The sequence below is a fragment of the Temnothorax americanus genome, unplaced genomic scaffold (assembly GCF_048541705.1).
Source record: "Temnothorax americanus isolate GAGA-0224 unplaced genomic scaffold, ASM4854170v1 Scaffold14, whole genome shotgun sequence".
In the NCBI taxonomy this organism is placed as follows: Eukaryota; Metazoa; Arthropoda; class Insecta; order Hymenoptera; family Formicidae; genus Temnothorax; species Temnothorax americanus.
The window spans coordinates 1242078-1265312 of NW_027509275.1; the positions used below are offsets into that span (position 1 = coordinate 1242078).

At 39.5% G+C, this 23235-nt stretch overlaps 1 protein-coding gene across 12 annotated transcripts in view; it reads right to left on the reverse strand.

Annotated features, from left to right (window-relative positions):
* Window positions 1–23235, reverse strand: part of Liprin-gamma (liprin protein kazrin) — a 123047-nt gene that overhangs the window by 59842 nt on the left and 39970 nt on the right. The window contains exons 1-2 of one of the 12 annotated variants that reach the window (XM_077401358.1): window positions 12225–13066; window positions 7850–8162 (exon numbers count right to left, since the gene is read on the reverse strand). The exons of 9 other annotated variants lie outside the window; for them this stretch is intronic. Coding sequence is in view for 1 of the 3 variants with exons in the window: in XM_077401361.1 (XP_077257487.1) it covers window positions 7850–7859 (10 nt within the window). In the remaining 2 variants the exon portion in view is untranslated. Of the gene's footprint in view, window positions 1–7849; window positions 8163–12224; window positions 13067–23235 lie in introns of those variants that run through there. 2 more of the 12 variants (XM_077401361.1, XM_077401359.1) reach the window with 2 other exon arrangements.

Here is a 23235-nt window from a genome sequence, read left to right on the forward strand (position 1 = left end):
AGTTTTTGCTTGTATATAAAAAAAATTGAATCAAGAAAGAATCAATATAATGCAATTTTAACTAATAAATATCATCTTAATCTTCGTTTCCGCATTCCGTTCTTTTTTCTTCGTTATTCCTAACCCAACGTTACCATAAATCGCGTTGTTAATTCGATTATCATCGGCAGCCAGCCTGAAAACACCTTACGGCCATGCGCGATTTTAATCTAGGTACAATAAAAAAAACGAAGTGGTTTCACGAAGAGGGGCGACAAAAAGCTCGAGAGAGTGCAAGAGGAGCGTCGAACAAGGCGAGCTAGCTTGAAGCTAACGACGATGCTAAAGCTAAACGCTCATTATTTTTTATTTCACCTTCTCCGTTAATTAGTGCGCTTCCAACCACATAATTATTGCGTTACGGTTGCATTAGACGGCAACCAAGACGAGTGTGTATCCCCGGTAAACCCAACAATTTCCAACCCCTTTTTTCGTCGCGCCTCCTTTTTCTCTCGCGCTAATTATCCCTTTAGGTGCGTTTAGCTATATGTTAGTGCATTACGCGTCACAAACGCACGTGACATTTTCGTATTAATTCTAGAACGCAGTTAATGCTAATTGCAGCAAAAATATTATATTCATAATATTAAAAAAGATGCTAATTAATCTTAAACCTAGTAGAGTTCTAGCTAGTTTTGTGTTAATTACATTTGTACAAATTTACATTTTATGACTGTATCTTCCTTCGTTTTAAAGCGTTATTTTGTCACCTATGAGTGCACACACAAACTTTACCTACATCATAAATCACGTAAACAACGCTGAAGTTATTCGAGTTTCAAATGTGATATAGTTGACGCGATCGTGATTAAGTTCTAAGTCGGGCAAAGTTTGATAGAATCGTTATACATTGTTTTGATTTCAGAGTAGAAGATTTGACCGGAATAGTCGGACCAAGTTTCTTATCTTAAACTTTGACGTGTTACTAGAATCAGCCCTCGTTTCCTGAAACTTATCGATATACGCTTCAATTGTTTATGCATTTTGCATTTTCTGCGTCCGATTGCTGCAGCTATTGTTTAATTAAACAATTGGCATTCGATATCCACTATATCTAAGAAAATGCCAGATTTTCATTTTTAATATCCGAAAGATTTCTTCCTCTATCTTCACAAACGCAATCATTGATTTTGATTTATTAAAAAACCGAATAATGCCATCGATTTCGGAATCAATTACTTCGGTACAAAAAATACTTCAATAGATTTCGCGTATTCAGAAATCGAATACTGTTTTGCACACAATTCTGCCGTCATTACAAAATAATGGTCGCATAATTCACGATCAGGCCGCGGCTCTTAATCGACCTGTTCGATTTTTTCTGGTTGAGAACAATGAACGCTAGAGCAATCTGTCTCGCACGACGGAACATTCAGGATGAGCCTTAACGGTGAAAGTCGGACCGGAAGAATCAACGATCCGTGACTGGCGATATGACAATGCAAACGGTACAGAAACCTTTTAGTTCCAGGCGAAATGTCGCCGCACAATTCCTAGCAGTTGTCACAGAGATTGGCACAGATAGATAATCCCTCAATGATCTCCCGTTGTCATAAATTTCGCGAATCAATTTCGCAGCGCAACTGATAAGCTACGAAACTTTTTTTTATCATTTTCCCATTGTTAGATAATTTATAAAAATACTCTTAAAAATTAATCATATCTCGTGAATTTTCCCTAAAATTCACGTTTATTTTTAATTAATCATATAAGCCAATTAACGATGTGAAATAATCAGGCATCCATTCATGTGTACATGTGTACATCTATTTCGCGATAAACGTGCGTAAGCAAGAACTGATACAAAACAACATTGTCGCAAGACCCTTCCTCCAAATAAGCGCGCGAGGGTAATTCCGGATGGAGACGCATGCGGAAACAGCAAATAAATAAAACGAGAATAAAGCAGAATGGTCGCGAAATATCACGAGCGACTGTAATACATTCCGCGGTCCATCTTGTTATTTAATAAAAGACAAAAACTTCCAAATATTAATGCAAGTTTATTTCATTAAGTAGATAAAAGTAGGCTTGATTGGAAATTCCGAGACACCTTGTGGAATGTAGGAAGCAGAAGAAATTGAGAGAACTAGGTGGACGATGAGGGATAGAACTGGAGCCATGAATATTTATACCACGACGGATGGTTATACCGCGATGGGAGCTTAGGAAAAAGGGGCAACGTCGCTATACGCCGCGTACGCAGAAACTATACTATATAGTGCGGCCGTTGAGGCAGGTACGGGGACTCTATTCGAGCAGAACGCGACGAATAAGCAACGGGTTCATACAGGTATATGCACCATGGTGCGACACGTAATACGCGCGACGCGTGTTATTAATTGTATATTGTGTTATTCGTCGTATATGTATATACATAATCGTGCTCACGTAAAATTAGTCGGGCCACCCTTACACACGTCCCACGTTACGTATAAAAGCCGCAAGATTAAGGCGTAAAGCTACAAGGTGTTCTCATCATATTTCTCATCATTTATTCACGATTTGTTTTTCATATTAAGCAAATGAGAGTCAAAAGTCACGATATTTGACTATAAAACTGAGAACTTTAATCATGAAACTCTTACTCAAATCTCTATTTGGTAAAATGTTCTGTATTTGTTACCTTTATTTCGTGCATGATTAAAATCTAATTTAATGCAATAACGATGTAAACTTTAAAATAAAGTGAATAAAGAATAATAGCATAGAAGAAAATTATAGTGCAAATATTTAGCCGTAAGTGGCATTGAATCACGATTCAGCTTGACAAGAAGATGACAATGTTATAATAGATTCGAATAAATTGTAAAGCGATGCATATAGGTTTGTAGCAGACTTCACAGTGCTCTGATGAATAAATAAGTGCATGCAATGTATAGTTCGAAAGTTGTCCAGAACCGATATATCAAGAACGATCGCAATATATTAGCAATTTTAATGAACAAAAATTCAATTAATATGTCAATTTCGTAATATTTGCGCGGAAAATTAGATCTTTATAAATTAGATCTCTGTTACAATTCAGCAAATTGAAGATAATTAATAGGATACATCCGACAGTTCTGAGACACTTCTGCATATTTTCGTGATACCTAAACTGCACTTGTCCAAGATGCACTTATCCCCCCCGACGTGTGTTTCCCCGACAACGAAAAACGCGAATTAGAGCAACAACCCGTTGGTGCCGGAGGCACGCAACGTGACGGTGCACGCACGCCACGGAATCTAAGCGCGAGCAGCGCAGCAACGATGCACCATGCATTCACCCGGGCGATAGATAAGCGTAAGTTGAAGGCATAGTTCGCGCGCAGCACACACTTTATCGTAGCTCATATACGCCAAAGGCCGCTCGTGAGGAGGCGCGCTAAATTGCTACTTAATTGCCAGCGATGGAGCCGTTCGTGCAAACGCGCGGGGAAAACGAGTCACGCTAATCGACCCCGATGCATCCCATCGAGCGCGGCGCGTCGTGTACCTATCGATACCCGACATCGAAAATACGCGCACGAAACAACGTTCTGTCTGACAAAGAACGGCGGGCGGTCGATAAAACGATCGTCCGATTTTATTCGAACGATTCCAATCTGCCCCCGCATATTATGTGCCAAAAAACGTCAACTTTCAGGAAATGGTGTCGGGAATGAATTAGTCGTTCTGAATCGCGCTAATGTATCTTGAAATATTGCATCCTGCGCTCCGGCCCGTGATAGCCAGAAAATATTTGTAAGTAAATGACTAAATAATGACTAATAATGCTATATTTAGGCAACAAATGTGGTCACAATTCTAAAAAATTAAAGTTATTATTGCGGAATTTGATTGTCTTGATATGAAGCGTTAATTGTATCATAATTTTTATATCCGTATATCTGCAAAATTTTAACGTTTAATATTTTTCAAGGTAGCGCTTGAACATCGAGTATTTTATATAATGTTTTATAGATTATGGATATGTATAATATTCAAAATTGCTGTTTGTAATTATGGTGTCATAAATAACACTATCATTATACCATAAAAAGAAATGGACGAGTTGCAGTTATGCTTCCGCTAATAGATCATGCGACGTAACTAGTTAGGGGTTAATAGAAAGTGTCGCAATCGCGCGCGTGCAATAAGCGGCGCGTTTCCGATTCGTGTAAATCGCGAAACTGAACGCTACGACTGTTTCACGTGACAATCAAACTGCGGTCAAGTGCGGCAGCGTAATTGCAGGAAGCTATGTGCATAAAGTGCGATAAAAGCTCGATATGGTCTTTGTCGTAAAGCGACTTCGTTATATCTGCGAGCATGCAAGCGACACGTCTGTCACGGTACGACATAAAGAGATCCCTTTTTTTACGCGAATAATATATATATATGTGACTTAAGCCATAAATAAATTAAGAATATCGTGGAAAATTTATAGATATAATTTTGCACAAATATATGCAAATTATGCAAATATATAGATATATATTTAAAGATTACATTGGCATACAAGCGATTATTGCAAGAAATGAATCCTGACGTTGCAGCCGGACATGATAAAGCGTCTTTTCAACGGAGCCCTCGTTCTGATGTAAATATGCAAGACATCGCGAGACGCACATTTCTCGCTATATATGTCCTCGATGCAACTGATAACGCGTCGAACGCGAAACCGCATTATGAAGTATGCGCGGCGTTAAGACGAAAGCCGTGCCCGCGACATTGCATCGCGCTGGGGGCGATATATTTACGCCGACGACGAGAATTACTCCGGTGTAGGCGGTGGACGTATGTTAGCGGGCACCCCGTATATCTTGCCGGGGCTTATATAGTAGGAAGGCCGGTTATTGGGTGGACAAGAATAGAGTGCATCGCTCTCAAACGGAACATCCGTCTAACCGCACCGCCTCACTCGCGATGCACGCGGAGATGCAACACGATAGCGCATCGAAGGACGGTCCCTGTATATATGCGGCTCGATCGTGGCCGACGTATAGCCGCGTCAGGTAATTCCGTCGCGTGCTGCAGCGCCGTATTTTACATCAATTAAAAGTTGACAGTAATAAATTATTCGTATATTTAATATAACGTGATGTAGTGCTTTCCGCAATAGAATAATGTGACTATTGGTAAAAGGTATTTCTATGACAGACGTATTGATATATATCTTGCATGATAAAAAAAGAAATTTCTGTATAGTATTAATCTTTATATTAAGATCTGATAAAACAGCTCGATTAAAGAAATATTACAAACTATTATATTTTTATAATTCTTCTGTAATAGAGTAAGAGACTTTTTGCTGGAAATCTGTTTGAGACATTGTATTAATTTGATTAGTTAAGATATAAAATAAAAATACATTTGATATATTTAAAGAAAAACGATAATTTATCAAAGTCAAATTTCAATAGGTAAGTTTCTTCACTTGGGACTTGGGACATAGATTATATCGTAAACGATCAGAACTTGTGATAAAACGCGCACAAAAACCTGCGCACTAAATGATGGCCACGCCGTCAATAGAAATACGTAATTACCTCGCAAGCATTATAAAATAAAAGCACGAGCTTTCTTCCGATAACTTCTTCATGAAAAGGAAATAAAGATCCGTTGTCCAAACGCGCTGTTATTCCGCGCGTCGAACGAGACCGTCCAATTGCGCGAATAGTGTCTGAATTGCTGAAACCGTTTTACTCGAGTGATCGAAAGGAGCGAAAGAGGCGATACACGCTAATTGCGCAACGTGCATTCTTGTGACGGACGGCATTGAAACGGGTAAAAGCGCAACGCGCCATTTAAGGTACTTGTCATCCCGCCGCGCGATCCCGTTTCGTCGTAAAGAGACGCTTCTGCAGCCGGCTTAAAGGTATTCGGGTGAATAAACGACGAAAGAGGAGGTGCGTTCAAGACCTCCTCTCCGTCTCCGATTCGATTAAATCCCGAGCAAGGCCGAATAAAAGTATACGGCGCGCGCGGAGGAATGGAGAACGGACGTTATCGAGGCTTTCCATAGAAGTCTTCTCGCAGCGATCCTTCGCGATCAGTTTAAGTCTATTGCGTTGCCACTCGACAGAACCTTACAGACGGGTAATTCCTGGCAGAACGGCGCTGGATAAAGCTGGAAAGCGTGTAAACTATAGGGACTATATAGGGAGAACAGTACGGCAAATTCTTCCGAATCGCTCGCATTTTCTTTGCGCCAGCATGATCATTTAATGCAACGTAAAATCATTATCAGAGTCAAACCATTAGGCAAATGTACATGCATTGATTTTACAACAACTATATTAATGCAATTATATAATAATTACCTTAATAAATTGCTGTTAATATACTTTCGGTGTTTTAAAGTCGCATGATACATACGGACTAATTACTTATTTAGCTTAACTTACTATTTAATCTTCTTGTATTAACAAAAAACGACGAAAAGAAATTTTTGATTAAAGTAAGAGAGATTATTGCAAATGCAACGTCCACGTAATCAGCGGTAATCCGCATCTCAAAACGATCGATTGTACCATTTAACAAGGCCCTTTCAGGTCACAGCCGAGTGGCTGAAATGATCAATACACGCATAAACGACCTCATACATATTTATTGTTAGTTAAATAACGACGTAGGAACCAGAGCGTCGTAGCTGAGCGTCATCTCCGTTTCTCGTCATTATTGCAATTATCTATATATAGGGCGCATATGTGTTACTTTTTATTCCCGCGGGACCTGAAATCTGCGACCACGTGGCGCACGTTTCCCCACACCCTCGGAGATACGACATCGAGTCCCGTCTAAATTACGCCAATCTTACGCCAGTCGCGTGTGCAACGCGGATAGACGAGTCTACTTGGCGCACAGCTGCGAATTCTCATAAATATTTATTGCGCGTCAAAATAATATGCAAATATAGACGCGCATACGTTTTTGCGAGCGCGGACACGCGCGCTTTATACCTATATACGTGCGAGATGTCGAGAGTCGTTTTTATGATCGTCTGACGCGCAGATTGGGACCGAACGTCGAAGTTGCTACGTTGCTACAATCGCAGTCAGTCGTTACATTTATCGAAACAGCGAGCTGCATCGAAATTTAAATAACGGGTTCGCGTCAACGCTCGGGCGGAGAAATGTCGCCGTCTACAAATACGGGAAGCTCGGGGCTGTAAAAAAAAGTCCCGTGAAATGCTGAGGTCATATTTATTTTCACCGAGATTTATATTTGTTCGAATATTATATTTATGTAGCTTTTTTTATCCGTAACTTTGATAAATAAAATTATTTGGATATATAACTTTAATGATAGAGAGGAAGAGAGAAAGAGAAAAAAAAAGAATTCTGCCATCAAAACTTTAAATAATTTATGGATAAATATTCAAGAAAGCTATATTTATAGAATTAAATAGGGTAATTGAGATGTTCCATCTTTTTTCAATAAGTAGGATAATGCACGATAACATTAATAGTTATTATTTTCTATCAATTTACTTGTTAATTTTAAAAAATCGTTATAACTTTACATGTACACGCGACTGTATCTTCAAATACATGCAACTTTACCATGCATTCGCAAAAATTCCACTTTGTATTTTATATACAATTAATTTAACAATTTAAAACAATAAATAATTTTCCTCCATAATAATTGGTTATAATCGAAACATATATACATATTATCGTACCTGATTGATATAAACGCGCGATACACATCGTAAAAAAAATTTTAATTGTTTTGTAGAACGTAAAAGTGACTGGCGACAGTCCACCTGAACGATGACGGGTTACGAGAAAACTTAAAAGAAAATAAAGAGAAGGGGCATGAACTTGGGGGAAGAACTTGCCGGTGAGCATTCCTTCGTTCTGAACTCCACCGTAGGTCGGCTCATCCAGACCAGAAATATTCCCACGCTTCGCTCGCGAATGCGCTCCGAACTGCAGGGCGCGCTCCGCCGGCCAATCACGCTTCCACTTCCGCTCGTTCGTCGCTCAGTAGTTATTCATGGGCAGGCGGGCCGCGGGGACGCAGCCACGATTTAACATCACAACACTTTCTTCGGCTTTTATTCCGTCGCGAGAGCGACGAGTCAATCTCGCTTAATTAATACCGTCCATCATTTCACTCACACTCGAATGATCATCCAGCTGTTAAAATACCTATATGTTTGTAATCCATAATTAATAATTTCAAATATATAACCAGATATTTGTTAATTTATCTCTCGACGGAAAACAATTTTTATCTAGTAAACTTTATGGATAGCTACACATTTACGAAAGTCAGCCACATCCAATCGCCAACGTTTCGAAAACGAACGACAGCAATAGACATGTTTAGAACGAATCTTTTTTGTTATTTTTCGATTGCGAGAAAAAGAAATCAAGTCACGTGCGATTGTACAGAGAGAAACTTTATTTCGTATAGTTTTGCTCGGTTTCTAAGTAATAATCCTTTGGATCGTGGCCGCAACGAACTCGCGAAAATAAATACTAACAGTTCTAATAATGACACTTAGATTTAAAACGATTACTCGCAATAATTGAGTCCGCTAAACTGAAGTAAAGATCAACAGAGTTCACTCAGTCTTCCGTTAATGTTGTTTTCTTTGCCTCAATCAAACTGTAACTCGAAAATGCAGAGAGAATGCGCGCTAAAAGAAAGTTTACTGATAATCCTCCGTGACGGGAAAACTTAACGCAACAAGCGCGGAGTGTTACTTCGCGAAGCTATAGCGATTTAATAATATTACATATATTTTTGTCAAGACAAAATGCACAATGGGATAATCCCGGAATTACGTTTTCCATAAGACCGCGGCCGTGAGTTTGCATTATTAATCCGTTTGTTATCCACTTCCCGGATGGACTGAAATAAACGCATGCGGTCTCTCTGCGAGCTGTTTGATGATACACGAATCCGAGTTACGAGTTTGTATCGCATCAATTTACGCGCAAAATCAAATCAACCCGGCACAAAGATATCCACGCTGCACTCAGCGCGACTCGATCCGCTAATATTATTTGTCGACGACCGCTTGGTTCGTGCCTGATTATTCGCTCGAACGGAACCGGCGATGCGGGAACGCGATTTGGTATCGCGACTTGTTACCGCGACCCTTTCAGGTGGGAATGGGCGCGGAACAAACGAGGAAACGTACATATCGTCATGCATTTATCAGAGGAAATATGCTTACGACGTTCGTGAAAGCTCGAAGCTCGATAGCGCGAGCTAGGCACTCGTTAGCGAATATCGCCACAATGCATTTTATCAATCTGAGTATGAAATTTACCTTGTTAAAAATATGATCTGACTGCCACTTATCAAATTTATAAAGAAAAAACCAATAACGAAGTACCGGTAAATTAGAAATTCAATATGTTAAATATTGATATAGATAATAAGAATTAAGAGTTCTCGAATAATAAGAGTTCTCTTGTTAGCTAATAATTATATGTATATGGCGCTTCGAGGACGTTTGAAACTGTATTTTGCATATATCAATTTATTTCTGTTCCGCTTTGCGTAGAGCGAGCGCCATGTGATTACAATATGACGGATATATCCTGTTCCGAGCTTTCTCTGGCGGAAGAAAGATAAATAGAGGTACACGGGCGAGATGAGACAGCTAAATATCGATATTGATGGAAACATCGGCGAATGAACAATAAAACATGAAATACAACGACAAAAAGAAAGTCCCGCTCGAGACGAAGGTAAAACTGATAAAGTTGCGGATCGACTATCGCAAACGAAATTTATCTCCGTGGTTTCGCTACGGATGTACATCGAAAAAGACACGACTTCAAAAAAGAAAGTAAAAAAAAAAAAAAAAAAAAAAAATGCAAGTCCAGATAACTGAAAAATATTATTTGCGGATCTCGAAGCGCGATGGACCGCAGTCTTTCTTCTTTCGACGTCTTCGAACTTGGATTCACTGTCGAGAGCTACGTGATCTATTCGCTTTCGCATTCATTCGTTCGTATGTAGCATTGAAATATGCATGATATCGCTATAGGCACGGAATCACGTGCCGGGCTTGAATTTATTGGAGGCAGCGGCGCTACGTCCAATATCTCGAAGAAACGGCAAATTCCGAGGAAAAAAAACGAGAAAACTCCAAATCTTCGAGAAAAATATTCATTGTAAACTATCGTCTGCGTTCGCGCGTATAGTGTTCATAAACCGCCGCGATTGCAGGACGAATTTATGAAGCCAAGGAGTATCCCGCGCTGAATTCCCGCGGGATGGCGGACGCTAAACTCCGCGCGCGAACAAGAAATGCCAAAAAGAAGAGGAAAGAAACCACGAATACAGAGAAGGAAGGTAATTGTGGATCGTGGCGTTGTGTTAAAAAGATACCGCTACGTGGCGAAAGCACGAGCCAACAACGAGGTAGAGTACCCCGAATTTATGTTGCTCGGAAGCTAACAGCAACCGAGGCTCCAAATATTTCGGAGCATAAACCGAAAAAAATTGAAACAAGTTTCACTTTGTGTTCTGAAAATTCCTGCGATATAAAAAAACACGTTTTCATTATCCTCTATTTTGTTTTTGGCTATTATTTTTATGAAAAATCTCCTCTATATAGAAGATTAATGAAAGAGGTCGTTACTGAAGAAAAACGGTGGTCAAAGTAGAGTAGAACGTGAAACTATAAGTCGATTCTACCACGAGAAAAAAATAAGAAGAAAAGAGTATTCTTTTCTTGCAGCTATAGCCGGACGCGGGACTGTTGAATGCAGCAGTGGCGTGGTGAAACCTCTAGATTAAAACTGCTTGTTCAGCCACGTTACCGATGCAACGGGACGACGTGTGCAGCGATGCCGCAGCGCTACACGAAATGCAACGCGGATAGGCAGCTGGTGGAACAACGCTCTGTTACTCTACGTAGCGATGCATCAGCTAATAGACAGACCCCGTTGCGTTTCGCGGAGATCGCTGTCTCGAGAAGATGCGAATTTAGGTGAGACGATGCGAAAGGAGAAACGCATTACCTACTATTGCGCATCCGCACGATGCACGTAGATTCCTCGCTCTCTCCGAGCTCTCTCGTGTCATATGTCTCTTGGTTGTTTACCACGCGATCGATCTTTCAAGAGTTGTGATACCTATCAAGATGTGATACCTATATTATATTACAAAAGCAATGAGAGACAATGTATTAAAGATCATTTTATCTTTTTTTTTTTAATTAAAGAGATATATATTAATTGTCTCACTCAGACACTTATTATAAAAGTTTAAGATATATATAGCCAAATCTTCTAAAATTGTTATAATTTTTTTATATTGCGAACTATTCTGTGAAAATTCTGTGAAATTCTTATTCAAACCTTTTAGACGTTAATTTTAATTATTAGGACTTTCACATGTTAGAAAAAGAGAGAGAGAGAGAGAGAAAACTGACAAATTGAGAAGAAAAAAATTCATAAGTAAAAATTCATTCGATTGCAAATTATAACTTTTATAAAAGGAATTAATTTGCGATTAAATTTTTAAGCTTCTAAAGTACGCTTCATCGATCATCTTCTATTTTATTTCATCGATCGACACACTCGAACTATTTAATCTAAAGGACATAATATCGCGCTTATCGCAATTTCCACTACTTGAAAACAGCGCGCTGTTTCGCAGCATCCCGCCCAACATTACCGCGCATTACTGTTGCATCGACGAATGCACCGGCGGCGATGATGTTTTTAACCGCGCAGGTTACCGTTCACCGTTCTTTAAATTCGTTACTTCATAATGGGTATTTTTCTCGCAATTGCGATGAAATCCCGCTTGCGTCGCTTTTTTAATTCTCGCTCTATTATAAATCCTCTTCGAAACTCATTGTAAGTACAAAAATACGTTCCCGCGAGCCAGTCTAATGCATTTTGCAACGTCGCGAGCGTTCTATAATGCACCATTTATATAGTATGCACGGGATTTTTTCTCGAACTTGTTTAATATTTCAAAGTCTCTTAAAATAGTTAAAAGCTACATTATTTTATCGTGATTATATCTTTATATAATCCACATATAAGATTTTGTAAAGAAAAAAAATTAATAATTAGAAGAAAATGATTGAAATCAGAAACAAGAAAATTAGAAAAATTATCCCTCTATTTTGTTTCAATTCGTACACACAAAAAAATAATAAAACGATGTAATTAGCAGACCGCCATGTGGTCATGACTATTTTTTAATGAATATTTTTACTTATCAATTCCTACCCAAAATAATCAACACAAAGTAGATTATAAAATTTTCCTCGATGTGCAAATAACCATGTACTTTCGTAACGATCTACTCGTTCAATGTCGGCGCGTCATTTATCACGGTCGCCCACACTGGCTGCACTTTTACATCCTTCGCGTTGAAAAACAACAACAACATCGAGGTTTTCAGAATACTTTCTTTTCAATCTCGTGGTAACTCGATTTCTCGAGACGCATAAACTGCACCAGTACCCGGATACACCGTTGCTTCCGCACTTTAGCACTGTACACTTCTTATAAAACTTTAAATGTCGCGCAGTGAGACGCGGCCTCTCGCCACTCGTTCGCTTCGTTTTTAGCGCTTCTTACGGCGAAATTTCCCAGCGAAACTGTCGCGAACCAAAAGGAAGAAGAGACTGTCACGTTTCGTCGCCAGCTGCGCGCGTTGGTATTGTAGAGAAGCCACTTCGGAGTCGCAACTTCTCTCGACGACGATCACTCCGCGAGACGAAGGAGTTGGAGGAGGAGAAAGAGGAGGTGGAGGAAGCGAACGCTGAAGATGACGGAGTCTTGCCGAGAAAGCGACCCCGAGACGCGCCGCGACTCAATCGTCGAAAGTTTATCTCGCGTATACCGGTTTTACTGAAACAGGTCGTCGGTGCATCTTCCCCGAAATTGGTACCCGACAAGATGGATGGCGAGCGCGAGTCGATGCGATCGAGAAACTACCCAGCCTGGTCGTGACACCGGTTCACAGCCGACTGAGGATGCAAGAACAGGCGAAGCAGACCGACGACGTCTGGTCGACCTGCAGCGGGCCCTCAACGAGGCCCCGTGGTGGGGCGGAACCCTCTCATTTCAGGGGCCCTCAAGGTAGTGCGCCGGCGGCTCGTAGCGGGGTTCGACTGAGCGTCTGCCGTCTGAACAGGAAGAACGACTTCTGCCAACGAGCCCATTATTGTTTGCCATTATTATTGTTATTATGCGCATCCTGCGCCGCGGCGTTTTGATCGACCGAGTGCGCAACGACGAGGAGTCGCCGGGGATGGCAGGCCGCCGCTTTTATTTTTGCGGACGCGGTGCGTAATGCGAGAGCGACGCTGAATATTCAAGCAAGAGATAGATCGTTTGATGAGAGAATAATGAGATAAGTTCCGGTAATGAAAGCGGAATAACAGCGAGCGATTTTTCTGCGATTATGGCAGCTATATCAATCTTTTCACGAGTTGTGCATATTTAATCGTGCCAATTTAATGTGCAATATGTATAATGCATTATAACCGCTTAATTTCTGACTCCTCTGCTTTGTGTAATGCATAATTTATTAAGTTCCCAAATTATTAATTACACATTTACGCACATTTACATATTCACATATAAGTATTATTATAATTATTTTTAAACAAAGAAAATTTTTATGTAGTCTCGAGTTTTTGTCTAAAAAAATTTTTGAATCTGTGTTGGAGCAAAATAAAAAGCTAAAATATTTTCTTTTCTATTCTATCCTTTTAGGTCCTTTATTAATTGCAGTTTCTTCTTTCAGCCAGCGCTCATTATTTTGCAAAATTTAACAGCGCATGTCACAGTGACAGTTCGAGAAAGTGTCAAAATTTACGTGGCAAACTTGCGGGTCTCAGAAATAATCGCGGAAAGCTTTCAGGAGCGAGGGCCAAAAGAATCTATTATACCACGCAATGATAAATTTTAATAAAAGGGCGAAGCCATTTACCCGTTTTAGGAGCAGATGCTCGGCATTAAAACGACCTAGCCGGGCCTGAATCGGAAAAGTGTAGCATCGCCGAGCGGCGAAACACCTGAGCCGACTTGGTGCACAATATCCACTACCTGACACCGAACAATGCGTTTGCGGCAATGTATATGAATTCCAGTCTAAAGCGCAATGTGTAACAGAAGTTTTTATTTTTGCGATTGAGCGCGAAGCATCTATTACACGCGCGGCATATCAATATTTAACGTTGCATACGTTATTTTTCATTAAAAAAAAGCACCGTGGCACTGTAACGATATTGTGAATTTATACTGCTATTTGCGAATTAATTTAAGATCAACCGCGCGATTGAAAGTATTTATTTGCCGGACAAATAAATAAACGGGACAGACGCCAAACGTGAAATTTAATTGATATGCGATCGAGGCGCGACTGAGCGTGATACATTTATTTCAATTAAAATTGCGTGCAAGAGACAGGTGCAAACCTTTCCCGTGTGTATTTACGAGCGGCGCATAAACCGATGAGTCCGAGAATATCGAGTAATAACAGTGATTATTGATATAGTCGTAGCTATTATTATATTTTTCGTATGTCTCTTTGGAGAACCGAGATTTTAGCTACAATTTGAGACACGACAGATGATGCGAATATTTTCATACAATCTCCCTCACTGATTCCCGAAAACGTTTTTCACGGAGATTCTCGTGCCGTCGCATATTAATAAAGCTCTGCCTCGTGAACATGATATTTGTAATCTGCTTATCATGCGGTTTTTCGTACCAACGCACGCGGTAAGGAAAACAAGAAAAACGTATAAGTATAGTATAGAATGAAGCTTTACAAGCCGGATAACGTTCAAAAGTCTATGTTTCATATTTGAAGTTACCGAGAAGAAGCATTAAATATGAAACGGTTTTTTCAATACAAGGAATTATTTATTCTCACACGCATTTAATTACAAACAAAAAAAAATTATAAATATTTTTCAACTATTGCAATTAATATTCAGATTAACGTAGCTGAGCTAAAAACTTTTATTATATACAAAAATCAGCTTTTCAAAAATAAAAAAATCTTACTCTTTCGTTCCTTAATTTCTTCTTATTAAATTTTTCTAATTGCAAGGCATGCAACCAGATGTTCTTAATCGTTACAAGCAAGGATTGAAGAATCATGCTGAGCACATTAATATTCCTATTATGATAATTTACCAGCGCGTAATTAGGGAAAATTCCGCACACCTTTTTTGCGACGGTTCGACTTATATCGCGCACGGATATCCGGGAAACAGTGATTTCATAATCATCCCTTCGTCCATATATTTTAAAGGGAACGACACCATGTGTTAGCACTCTCTCTCTCCTCGCGCGATTTCTCCGATAACAATAAAGTCTCGAATATGACCATAAAGAAAATCAGGAGCCGCGTAGAAAAAGGTTGCGTGCAAGATGCCGTTATTAAATAACGTCGGATGAAAAAAACTCGGTAAAAAAACGGGGCTCTCAGTAAATTAGGCCGTCCCATGACGAGAATGGTGGCGATAAAATTAAAAAAAGCGCGGCGGCTATGCGGTAAGAGAGATTCGCGTATCTATCGTGCCGAATTTTTTTGCCGGTCAAAAATGCGTCGCGCGATGAAGAATCGTATGTCATTGTGTGCCGGCTGAAAAGACGTCAAAATGTTTCACAGCGTAATAATTCGTTATCGATGGACGGGCTTTTGTTGGAATCAGGTTTGCATTGGCGCCATGCCATGTTCATAGTATAATAGATATCTCAAACAGTTTGGTCGACGAAAAAAAATCGTCGTATACAACGTTCAAAACCCGAGTGATAGAGAATTGAAATGCGAGCATAAAGACACAAAGACAAAGGTATACGTACACTATTCATGTATCGATAAAAATTAATTCACCATGTTATTCTGTACAGAAAAAACATATAGACTTTTTTTGCAAGATTCTTAAACAAAAACGAGAGGATAAAAAATTTAATCCTAACGATCTAAAGAAAATCTTAACAGAGACAAATACGTAGTAACAATTATCATAAAATACACTCGGTGCTGTTCGAGAAAGCCGTAACAGCATGTTTAAGACAAAGTGCAGAACCTGGGAGCGATTAACGCAACTATACTGTTCACCACCACACATAAACGATTCTTTCGTTCACGCTCGATTCGTTAAACGATCTTCTACTACGTTTAAGTATCCAATCCGTTTGCGGTAACAGATCACGCTAATGCGAATTTTCACCAGTCTTGACAGAAAACTTGTTAGAATACGAACAGCAATATTTCTATATGTCTAAATATATTTTTTTAGAACACGTAAAAAATTCAAAGAATGTGAATGTGTGTGATTTTGTGAAACATTTTGACTATATAATAGTGGAAAATTTTTTAAACGACAATTTATTAAAAAATATTAAATTTTTAGAATATTTAGAAAAAAATTGAGAAAAAAAGTATTTTTCCAAGACGAGTATATTATAGTCTTGTTTTCACCGACTCGAGTGAATCCTTGCAAAATGATGCATATCGCAAAATTTGTTTGGCGGTCGAGCATTAAAATGAAAATGCTCGCGTACCTTATGTTATCGCGCGCGTTAATTCGCAAGCTCATTGGGGCTGCTAGTCGATTCACCTCTATCTTTCACCCTTATCTTGAGTGGAAAAGTTGGATGCGCGCTGCCAAACTTTCGGGCCTTTCGAGTCGATGCTTTTCCAATAAACTCGCAAAATTCCGTTCGTGCGAGAAAAGGGCGAAAGGAACAGGAGAGGATCGAAGACGAGAGGATCGACGTGATGGCTAGAGAGGCCGAGATCGGAAAAAGAAATGGCGATGCGACTTGCGCTGAATAATGCAGGGCGCGTACATTCTCGAACTATACGTGTCTTCGGACTTCCGACTCTGAATCAACTTTCGTAAATTTTTCATTCTTCACCTATTTTGTCTCTTGCTCGGGAAACGCAACTTAAGCGGACGGGTCGCGGAGTTAATAAAATTTTTTATGAACCGTTTCTCATCGCGAACTCTCTCTGCGTGACCCAAATAACCGCCATTTTTAATTGAAGGCCACGATTGAATTCCCACAAGAAGAAAATATAATTTCGACAAGCCGCAATTTTTAATCTCTTGCTCCAACATAATTTGATATTTAAACTCCTGTATAACTTCTCTATAACACTAATAAAAAGTATAATATTCATATTTTAAACGTGGAATAATTAAAGTCATTTTTAAAGTAAGAGAAATGTCTTAGTATGCTTAATCTTTGAGATTTTCTTTCCTCTAGAAGGAATTCAATTTTGCAAAATTATATAAATTGTATATATAATTATCTAAGAATGGGATACATAAATGATAGAAAAATTTCCGAATTGCTAAATTTAAGTAGTTCGCTGAAGTGATGTCACAAACTTTCTGCATTAAATAAACAAATAGAATCACTAACTTGGCAAAATCATCAGGGCAGTTATAACCGATACTATCTAGAATTACCGAGCGTTTTCCCGAGCTTTTTCAAAGGCGTGCCTGGAACTTCGAGGCGACCATTCGCCGTCGCTTAACCCGCTCGCGTTTCTACTCTCATCGGGATTCTGGGTAATAAAGTTTACGGGATGCATTTAACAGCGCGATAAATATCGATACACTAGCGGCGTACGACGCGATGCCCGGTTTGTCTACGAGGCCCTTAAGTGCCCTGATATTTATGTAGCTACAAATTATCCGAGGTCCCTACGCCCTTTCATTCATAAATCGAGACATGACAGCGTTCAGCCCTGAAGCAGTAAACCGAAAGAGTGCGACCGCTCGATCGTCTTGCGCTGCGATATCGATCATAGTCGGCGCGAAAATATTTCATCCGCAGAAATGTATATAGTCAAACATGAATTTGTCGTAAAGCGTAAAGCGTTTTAGATCAAGAGATTGGACTTGAGAAATAAATTAAATATAAAAAAGTAAAATCTAGAAATAAATTATTCAATTAAATACATCAATTAAATAGAAAACTAAATATAGAAATGCATCCCAAATTTTTTAAGACAGTAGTAAAACGAAGAATATACAAATCTCACGGAAATTCACTAAATCTTAATTTAGCCGAACTTAAATTAGCAAAGTATTCAAGTTTTATGGCTTCGTGAGAATTGTGTAATTATGTTACATCCACCTAATGTGTGTGTGTGTGTGTGTGTGTGTGTGTGTGTGTGTGTGTGTGTGTGGGTGCGTGCGTGCGTGCGTGCGTGCGTGCGTGCGTGCGTGCGTGCGTGCGTGCGTGCGTGCGTGTGTGTGTGTGTGTGTGTGTGTGTGTGTGTGTGTGTGTGTGTGTGTGTGTGTACGGGCACATTAATGTATATAATAATATATTAACATGGTATTGATGGAGTACATTTAAAGCTCCAGTTCTTCCGTCAATAGCAAATGCAAGTAATAACTAATCTCCTCATTAAGTGTTAATTAATATGCTATTATCGACATAATAGCATATTAATCGTAATATACAATTTGTTTTTATATAATTAGCCAGAATGATAGCTTCGCTACATGAGGACTGAGATAAGTCACATGTATGAAGTTACAGTATTAAAGGAGAACTAAAAAAATATATATATATATTTATTTTTTTTTGTAATGCACAAAAAGCTGCTGCTTTTTATCGAATGTCGTCATGTCGATAAAGATTAAAATTCTTTTCTTCGATCAGCCAGCCAGATATCTTGGAACCACTGTGCAACATATCGGCCTAGTGTTTCGTTTTCTCTTTAAAAACTTGGCGATTTCCAGATGGGATCGTTAGGACACGTCGACGTGGAGTGGGCAACCTGGTTCCTTTGTGGCAGATGCTGCAAGAAGGTTTCGAGGTGCAGCTGTCGCCTCACGCTTAGGCCGCAAACTCACACAGGCCTTGCTCCTTCGAGCGCATGCATACACGCGAAAAAGCTCATGCCTATGTATGCAGCATAAAGCGTATATTGCTACAAGAATAATATTGCGGGATGACTAGAACCTCGACACCTATGAATACATCGGCTAGTTTAGCCCAGTGCTCCCTATGCGCTAGCCGGTCAACGTGACATTTTCTACATAGCGAGACGTGCATCGAAATGCATGAATGCATCCAGTAACAATGAATTCTGTAGTTATCATATTTCGTGTGATTTTCTCTCTTTTGTATCTTTCTAGAAAAATAAGTTAATTAAATTACATGGTCAAAAAACGAATATAAGTTTAACTTATTAGAAATAAATAAAATAAAAAATATTATTTAACAAAAATTATTATTCTCATTGTGGAAATTATTATTATTTGATATTAATGTGGCGAACTGTAAAGAAAACTGCCGATAAAAATAAGCAGCCGATAAAAATAAGCGGCAAATTAAATAATCCTGTACGGATATGCATGTTGTCATGTATCAAGAACGATCGTTTTAAAACTCGGCGGCAGAAATATTTACATTGTTCATAACGATATCGAGGAGTATATAAACGTCAACTTCAGCGTTGTAAAAAATATTCAACGAAAATATTGGTTTGTACCACAGTTCTATGCCGAGCGTTATTATAGAAACGCAAACCATTCAAATATTTAATTAACACAGCAGAAAGTTTTGTCACAACAAACTTTTACTAACAATTTGCTTTAAAATGTAAAATTCAGATCAATAAAAAACTTTCCCATAATTCTGAATTTGTGTAACAAAATATCATGATAGTAAATCTTCAACGACATTTAAGGGACTATAAAATTACTGTGAAGCTATTACTAGCTATAAACTCGGACATTAAATCAAAGGTCATGGACATTTCGCGAAAGAGAAAATATATTCACGCAAAAATCAAGTTGTAAATAACGTGTAATTATACATTCGATAATGATGCTTCTGTCGAAACACAGAATAATGTAACATGTGCACAAGTGTAAGGAAACGTGGCTGTAAAAAAGCAGTCGAAGAACGAAAGATTTCTGCTATAAAGCTCAAAGTGGCTTCACGTGTCGTTAGTTTTCGTTGCGTGCTCTTTCTCTCTCTTTCTTTTTGAGATTAATAACACCGATAAATTCGGGGTTACAATGGCAAATCGATTAATATCGATACAACAACTAGAAATCCTATAAGAAAGAGAAGGAAATTAGAAGAGAAGGAAAACTGCTTTCGCGACGGTCATGGGGGAAATAGTTATTTATGAAGTCGAAAGAGGCCCTAAATCTTCGAAGGTCCAGGTGAACCTCCGACACGAGCACCACCTGCCGCCCACGGGGCAATGTCGAGTTCAGTGGGCAAGCCATGCGTGGGTTCTTCACGAGAGACTCCTGAAAAACTATCTCGGACCCTCGTCCGAGCCTTCGAACACCTGCACGCGCTAAAAATGACTTAATAATGTGGTAAATGCCAGTCCATGTGTAATTTCCGAATTATATATACACACAACATGGTCTCTGTGTAATAGTGTAATATCCTGTAATTCCAGAAAACACAAGCAATGAAATATTGTTTCGCTTTATTCTATCATCTATTACACGTTATTTTCTTTCTATATTATTCTTTTAATTCTATTTTTCATATTTTTCAATAAATTATTAAATGTTTCTTCCCATATGCGAACATTTTGTCTGATATTCGACGAACAGCAAAAAAGAAAAGAGGGAAAATAACCTCGTACTGGACATTACTAACTCCATGCATTTATACTACACTGTAATGTATCAGTTCCAAGAGCGTGCTCTCTGTGTTATGATGTAACGAACGGTGTTCATAACTGATAATAAATTAACTAGTTAACGTGAAAAGTGGAAAACGACTAATTGGCTTATACAATTAAGTTAAATAACGGACTTGAATCCGCTAATTACATCAACCGCGGTTTTCTCATTAATTTGTGACATCGTTCTCGTTTGCGTAACGCAGTCGCATCGCAATTCCTGAATAATTGAAACATATATCCTTACGTGCGAATCCAAGCGCGGGATTAACGTTATATACGTTACACGTACATATAACGTGTAAAAAGATCGCCGTTCTAAAGAAATAAAAGAATCCCCTTGTAATCCAAGGGTCCGTTCTCCTGCGAGAGAAATACAGTAAGTCTGTACGTTATATCGCGACCGAGATGAAACGACGCGAAGGAACGTTAATAAAAAAGGAAGGAAATGGCTGCAGGACTGAAATCCCGGATATCGTATTTTCTCGTGATACCTTGGTCGCAGAAAAGGCCAGTCCCCTTTGGACCGTCCTGTACCATCCTGTACCATCAACAGGGGCGGAAAACGAGGTTAGGGGAGGATGACTAAGTGCACCGTGGAGGGTGAGCCTTCACGTTGCGGGAAGAAGAGCGATCGTAGGGTGGAAATCGGGCTCTTTCCTGAAATTTCCCTAAGACTCGTTTAACCTCCTTCCAGGATATCCCCGGTTACGCATACGCATATACGAACACATAGCCACGCAATGGCCGACGAAAAAAGAAAATACCGAGCGAGGATTAAGAAAATAGTACATGAGGCCTTACATGAGACGAGAGGGTCTAACACAAGAGAGGTAATGTCCCGAGAAATTTCGAGGACTATAAATTCGCAGTCGTTCGCGATTTTGTCGTATTGGCTCGCTAGATCTGCAAGCTTTCGACATATCCGTTGCACTTTAACAATCGATTAATTTTCAAGCAATTGGATTAAGGACAGTCGAGCGATAAAATCTGTCCAATAAGTTCCCCGGCAATTTCAAATCAGTTCCGCCGACCATATGCGCTTTAAACCTAGCTCAAAACAGTTCTCTTTTTTCTGTTTTTGGGATGGAGAAGAGGAAAAGTTCGTCGGCTCAATTCGTTTCCAATCGCGTCACAATCACTGTCAAATTTCCGCCAGACCGACGCGGTTTCGCTCCGTGAAAAAAGGACGCAACGGAGCGATTTCGGATCACTCTGTAGACGGCGAGGGAGGGACGAAAAAAATCGAGGGTTGAGAACGGAGTGACTAACTGCACAAGTATGAGAAGGGTGAGTACAGAATAGGAGCTATAATAATACAGGGTGACGTACGTGAAACCTCACGCTTTTGTCACGCGCGATACACCATTAGAATACTAATACTTCCTGGGTTTCCAATTTCAAGACTTTTTTTTATGCCTTTTGCAAATAAAGAAATATCTTTCTATCTAATTAAATGTAAGCATAATAAAAATTTTGTAAAAAAAAAAAATAAAAAGATGTAAATTCTATAGATATAATAGTATGCATCTGATTGTAAGTGAATCATGCTTATTTTTCCGAAATGTACGACTTTTATCTATATCGTCATAAAGTATCTTTTTCTGCTTTTCCAACGTACTTTTTTTTAACTCACGACGAGAAAAATAATGCAGAGATGGTTCTCGAAAAATAGGACACACGGGTATAAACGGAAATCCATGCTTGTACTGCTTGCAACTTCGACGGGCGAGTCCGCCTACGATTTTCCTGCACGGCGCATTTTTACAATAATCCAAAGCATTTATAACATCAGGGACGTCACTCGGCGCACAATATGCTTCTCGTGCACGATCCGTAAAGGGCGTATGTAATGTCGCGGTGAATGGGCCGCGCACTACGTAACACCCCGCACGCGACTACTACCGCACCAGTACCACCGTCGTCCCCTTAATTCCCGCCTTGCCCTTCCCTGTGGCCCAGTGGAGAGACATAAAAGAAAAAAGGAAACTCTCGACGAAAGCTCCGACTTCAAAACTTTCTGGTATATCTCATCTCTTTATTCCGTGGGCTGTGACGACTTTAATAGTGGCTTTAATAACGTTGATGGACCGGAAAAAAAAGAGCGAGAGCGAGCGAGCGAGAGAGAGAGAGAGAGGAGGGAGGCAGGCAAGAAGGAAGAGAGAGCTCGTGCAATACCGACAATATATTGTTTGCATGACGATCCATTAAATTTTATGAACAAACAGTAGTATGTCACTTCGAAAACTCGCGGCAAGAGACGGAGACGCGCTGCGAAAGCAGCGTGTGCTTTCGAGCCGACGACGTGTGCGCGTCCCGGTTCTCTTAATACATCGTCTATAAATTTACCATACTGCAGTTAACGCGTCATCGTATCGCGTCGCGTTCTGTCTTGTGCATTCGCAGCTCGTGAAAATCGGATATGCTTAACTTGGCGACGAAAGAACAAACGTCATATATTTAGAAAAGGTGTATATTTCCCTAACGCTTGTTTGTGCTTATCCCATTTCCAAGCTGCAAATGCGAGGGTAATTATACTATAAAAATCATAAAGCATATATATAAATATCGCGTGCGGCGAAACGTGAC